Source organism: Sprattus sprattus (assembly GCF_963457725.1).
Source record: "Sprattus sprattus genome assembly, chromosome: 15".
Taxonomy (NCBI): domain Eukaryota; kingdom Metazoa; phylum Chordata; class Actinopteri; order Clupeiformes; family Clupeidae; genus Sprattus; species Sprattus sprattus.
Window position 1 is genome coordinate 24278511 of NC_137913.1, and position 6000 is coordinate 24284510.

Sequence of the window (6000 nt, forward strand, 5' to 3'; positions counted from 1 at the left end):
TATCCTCCTGGGGAGTAGGTCTAATTACCCTTCTCTTAGACCGTCTATTGATATCATTAGGGATCTGTTTCAAGTGCAGGCCACACATTGGTCTATAGCCCTGGCAGCAAAAACAGTGAGGAACATGGCTGCTTTCTTTCCACCCAGCCTCTCTAATCAGCTCTTTGTTGCTGTTTGTATGCTTGCCTTGGCTCTCGTGCAAGAATGCCCTGGAGGGTGTCACCAGAGACAGCCACGCGAGCCCAAGCCAAATTATACATAGTGCCTAATGAAAGCAATCGGGTTTAGCTGCAGAGCGCCCTTCTTCACAAGAGAGCAAGGGAGAAAGAGAAAGATGAGAGGAGGGTCGTTTGTTTGTATTGACTTCTCTGAGAGAAGTCAATACAAACAAAAAGAGATTCGAAACAGTCCAAGCACATCCAGTTTTTGGAAAGAGACGCGGAGAACTCAAACCACGTGGTCACTTGTCACCTCTCTCCGAAGCAACAACCCCCCCCCCCCCCCCTCCACCCATGGCCTGCTATTGTCACACTGACAGATGGGAGCTGACTAATGGAGGGTCTCTTGGTGGCGGGTTTTGTGCAGATCTACGAGGACTCCATCGTGCTTCAGTCGGTGTTTAAGAGTGCCAGGCAGAAGATTGCCAAGGAGGAGGAGAGCGAAGACGACAGCGAAGACGATGACGAGGAGGAGGAGTCCGAGGCTGAGTGTGAGATTTAACTTAGTGTTTGTCCTGTCACTGCCCTTCAAATTTGAGCATGCATTACTTATGCAGATTTTGTTGGAGTTTTGATCCACCTTTGCTATATTGTCAGTCAGAAGATTACGATACGAGTGTTAATAACCACACTTTCACTGCGCAACCCAAAATATCCTGGTTTTATTTATTTATTTTACTGTTACATTTTTTACATTCACTGTTCGAGTGTCACTATGTGATCTCTGTAAAAAGCACTGATTTGCCTGTCTCTTTGTTTCTTCTGTCCTTAGCCAAGTCAGTGAAAGTGAAGATCAAGCTGAGCAAAAGAGAGGAGCGCAGTCACGACAAAGGCAAGAAGAGGCAGAGCCGTGCCAAGGCCAAGCCTGTGGTTAGCGATGAGGACAGCGAGGACGAGCTGGAGGAGAAGGTAGGTTCCGATGAAGAGGGGGCAACTAGCACCTTCTAGATTTCCCTTTTAGGTCCCTCGCTGTCATAACTCCGGTCATCGTACGCCAACCGATTAGCACAATTTTTTAGCATTACTAGTGCTTTCCAGGTACTGAACCCATAGCTATCATCCATATCACACCGTGCTATTCTAGTGGAGATCTAGGAACACTGTTATGGTCTAACAACATTATTAACGCACAGAAGACTCACCGACTCTGAACTCCGACGACATGTAGTGTCTGCTTTTTGAAGCCAGTAAGTGTAAGAAGATCTAACACTCATTTCCTGACATAACATTTCACGGAGAGTTGCCGCAAAAGTGTGTGTGGAGTGGAGCAATTGATTAAATTTCACACCAGCGGGATGTCCTGATCTGTCATCCGTCTGTGTTATGATATGTGTCAGATGTCCGTCTGTCTATTCCTCTGATCCGTGATGATGATAGCAGGACGAGTTGCAGGAAGACGTAGGAAGCTGGGAGAAAAGGCCCCTCTAGATCCCTGTAGTTCAGCCTTAATATGATATGATGCCACATTGCCATCAAAATGTTAATTTTATTCCATCATACGTTCAAAATGGATACCATGAGGCCATAAAGTTAACGACTATAGACAGGCGGCTGAGGGCTTTATTGATATATTAACAGACTGAGGGCTTTATTGATGCCAAAGAGGGAATTGTAGAAGTTGTTTCTCCTCTCTGTTGACTCTTCCTTTCCCTTTCTCTTTCTCTGCTCGCTCTGCGTAGAAGAAAACAGTAAGTAATTTGAACTCCAGTAGTTTTCCATTACCCAACATGACATAGCTCTGTGTTGGCTTCTGTGGGCTGCTGATTTTTCTGCCTCTCCTCAGGTTGTTTTCTCTCTTTGTTCTATTGAGTTGCGATGCATGATACAGCAGGAAGCAGATTTAGTAATTGTATTTTGTCATTTTTACCAATCTCCAAAAGAGAAGGATTGGCTTTGCTTTGTCAGGTTGACTTTTCGTTTAAACAAATACAAAAATAAATCTGCTTTGGCACGGTTGTGCACAGTGGGCCTTCTGGCTTGTCATGACGACTTTTTTTTTTCCTTTCTCTTCTTTCTTTGTGTTTTTGTGTGCGTATCTGTGTGTGTGTGTGTGTTTGTGTGCGGTTGTGTGTGGTCATGTTTGCTAACAGGAACAGTCCGAGGGGAGCAGGAGTGAGGATGAGTGAGGATGGAGACAGCTGATGCCCGACCCTTACCCCCATCTGCTTCAGTCACTGCATCATCTGTTCTTTTTTTCCTTCTTCTATTCTCTTCCCTCTCACCTGGAGTGTTCATTCGTTCCCCCACTGCCTAGCTCTAATTTTCCCCCTCTCCTGCTTAAGCCGTGGGCTGAAAAGTATTCATACCTCGCATCAACATCACCTAAGGGGTACCGCGTTCGACGGGAGAAGAGGAGAGGAGAGTGCCATCCACAGGGGCACGGACTGGTGTTAGTCTTGGGTTCTTGAAGTGCTGGCAGATTCATTTATAATTCATGCAGAACACCTGTACATAGTTCAGCTTTATGAAGTATTTACATTAATTACAACAACAAAACAATGCTTCAACAAAAATAAAGGTTTTATGTGTGGTTTGATATATAAGAATGAAGAAAAAATGCTTAATGCTTCATTTATATATAATTATATATATATATATATATATAAAGTATCTATATCGTTTTTTTTTTTTTTTTTTTAATGAATGTATCCTAGCAATATGTTACGGAGGCTTAAGCAAACAAAACTGTGTGGGGAAACCTGCTGTTACACACAGTCCCCTCTCAGGCCCCTGTCAGAGTTGTTTAATCGTAAAAGCGTACACCTGCATTCAGTTTTAATTTGGCCCGCCATGGTAATAGCATTTCAGCATTCAGGCGTAGGCCGCCTAAGGGTCAGATTCAGATCAGATGCTGAGAAATAAGACAAAACAGATTTCTCTCCCTGTGTCTGATAACACAGCCCTTATCAACACGGCCCATAACAGAATAACCCAATGCCTCACAGCTATGGTTATTTTATACTGCTGTTTTAAAGAAACTGGCTATTTTGAATGGCTGATTATTTTAAATAGGTATCCATTATTTGCCTTCAAATGATATAATTAGCAGTACTCTTCAAGTTACGATGGAAGCTCACTTGATTGTCTTCTGTTCTGTTCGACAGATCATACTTAGCTACTTAGTGAGCACTTGCTCTTCTGCTTCAGTGTTTTGCTTGATCTTATGCAGTATTGTTGCCAACCATATGCCCGCTCTTTTTTGACGCGTGTATTTTGGATGTGAGGCCTGTGCTTATCATCCCGCTGTACGTGAAAACGGATCTTTTCTTTGCTTTCTTTGCACAACGTTGTCTTTGTGGTTGTATCCCCAGAACCCAAAGCAAATAAATTTGTCTGAAAACGACGATGTGGATGTGTCCCGTGTGCTTATTTTCTCACCTTGCCATCACATGAGTGCACATACCAGTATCAAAGCACTCTGCATGAACTTAGAACTTCCAACTTTCAGTCCCCTCGGAGTTTATGACATCTTAGTCTTGACCGTCTGACAAAAGACAAAAGAAGTTGAGTTCACAGAATAAGCCAACACTCCTGTGTGAAACGTCTCCCAATGTTTTTGGACAGCCAAGGGGGTGGGGTGGGGGCGGGGTGTTTGAGAGGTGCCTGACCTGCCTCAGGTGCACTACCTGGACAGGGCACCGGAGGGCACTCCCGTGGCCCTCCCAAGAAGCCAGAGGACGCTTTTGCCCACGGAGATCAAACACGCTTCTCCCTTTTCGTCGCGTTCCAACCATTTGAACGGACCTATACTAAGCCGATTCTGTTCGGGGGAAGAGTCCATGCCCACTCTTGCACACGCACCTCCACACACACACTCATATTCTGCCATGTTTTTTGTGGCATACTTTGAAGTTGCTTGCCGTATGAATGGCGGTAAGCCTCAGAAGAAAGAGATAAAGTGGAGGGTAATCCGCCTCTCTGAGCCAGAGATGTCAGCTGGAAATAGTCAGGTGCCAGCACAATCCCTGCTATTTCTCTGTAGCTTTTGCAACAGGGCCTCACCATCATCACACTCCAGCTAGTGATAGCAGAATCCTCAGAATCCCTGCCATCACCAACACCACAACCCATGGCTTTTTCATTTGTTCTTTTGGAGATGGGGGGGGGGGGGGGGGGTTATGCCTTTAGAAGTTTTGAATTGGGAATGTAATTCATGTACGGTTGAATGAAAGGGCCAGGTGCTCGCTATTCTTAGAGACGAGTGATCTTTTGTAGTGGCCCATTAGCGGGAGTCAAGGGGCCACAGTGAATAGGTGTCTGCACCACTTGAAAGAGATCCGAGGGCATCGGCGCTTGTTGGTCTTCCCCACCAACCCCCTTGTCCCCTTTGCCCTTAGGCTGCGTGCCTGAAGTTTCACTACTGTCCTGCTGCATGACTGGGGTCTATCTGATGCTAGCCGCCCATCAGCTTCTGAGAAGAAGAAGCACGATTTGGAATAGGATGCGCATCTAAACAGGGCTGGGAATGAATTTGGTAGTCCCTACTCACACACACACCCCCGCCTCCCTTCCTCTGCCTCACTAAGCATCCACAGCCAGAGTGGCATGAGAGGCTTCATTGCTGTGTTTGTGTGTCCGATGGGATTTTTTTGTGGGTTGTTATTCTGTTGGTGTAAAAAACAGCATGGCACTCAGCCTTCTTGCTTATTCTCGCTGTTTGCATGGACCGCTGCTCTCCGGACAGACTCTGAGAAAGCCTAGTATTTATTTACACACAAATGTAATGGGAACAATAGTGAAAAAAATGGGCACCCCATGATGAAACTTTAGGTGTTATTTGCACAGTGTCTGCACAATCACTGACCTACTGGTTTATTTACTTCGACAGCCAGTCACACAAACGCAGGCAGGAAATCATCTTCTGCTGCTGTTGCTGCAGGCTTGGGCTGCAATGAATTCAGGTGGCGTTGATGGAGAGCTTTTATGTCCTTGACAATAAGGTTCTCCATTCCCGATGTTGAATGTTGTCACATAAGGGATGGTTCTGGGATACCATCTCAAGCCTTTGGATCGAGTGCTATGAATATGAGAGGAAGCCAGCATATCTAAGTGTGTCATTTCAGTCATATGAGCTGGTTTATATAAGACAAGTAGGCTAGTGTTGCATAAATTACATGCATAGATCTATCAGACTCAATGGTTTGGCATACATGTTGCTAGTGTTTGCCATATTGCATTTCGTCTAAATTGAATTTAGGATTAGATGCCAGGAGTCCATAATGCAGCATGTGTGTCTCGGGACACGTAGTAAAAACCATCTCGGAGTGCCTGGGATAGATTTGATTTAAGGGTGGAGCGAGAGAACAGCGTACAGTGCATGAAAGGATGGATGGTTCGACCAAAGACCAACATCACTGCACCCATGCCTTTGAAACTTCTAGACAGTTTTCGGTCAAATCTGAAGTCAGGCGAAAATGACTTTTTTGGTGAGTGATCAGAAGATCTTGGGGGGGGGGGGGGGGGGATGTTGATGTGTCGTGTTCAAAAGGTCCGAGATTTTGAGGCCATCTGGTGCTTTTGAATGTCCATAAAAACACTTCTACCTAATTAATGGTTGCCGTGCAGGCAACGCATAAAGCAAGGGAATGGAACCCATGTTATATAACTAGTCTGCAAAGACAGCTTTGGAGCCCACTTTATTCACAATCAGAGGATCACAGACTCATAGTGCAATTTCACATTGGATTTTAAAAGAAGAAAAACGCATTTATTAAGCAGTGGTGGGTAGTAACGCGTTACAAGGAACGCAAATGAGTCATTTTTCGGGTAACGAGAACTTTTT

The 6000-nt window shown here is 45.0% G+C and overlaps 1 protein-coding gene across 3 annotated transcripts in view; it reads left to right on the top strand.

The window, feature by feature from the left end:
* smarca2 (SWI/SNF related BAF chromatin remodeling complex subunit ATPase 2) overlaps positions 1–3566 on the top strand; it is a 34267-nt gene extending 30701 nt beyond the window's left edge. For all 3 annotated transcript variants that reach the window (XM_080852391.1, XM_080852393.1, XM_080852392.1), the window contains 3 exons: positions 586–709; positions 991–1127; positions 2309–3566. In XM_080852391.1, coding sequence (XP_080708517.1) covers positions 586–709; positions 991–1127; positions 2309–2344 — 297 coding nt within the window. In that variant the 3' untranslated portion in view covers positions 2345–3566. The remainder of the gene's footprint in view (positions 1–585; positions 710–990; positions 1128–2308) is intronic.
* The last annotated feature ends 2434 nt before the right edge of the window (positions 3567–6000 follow it).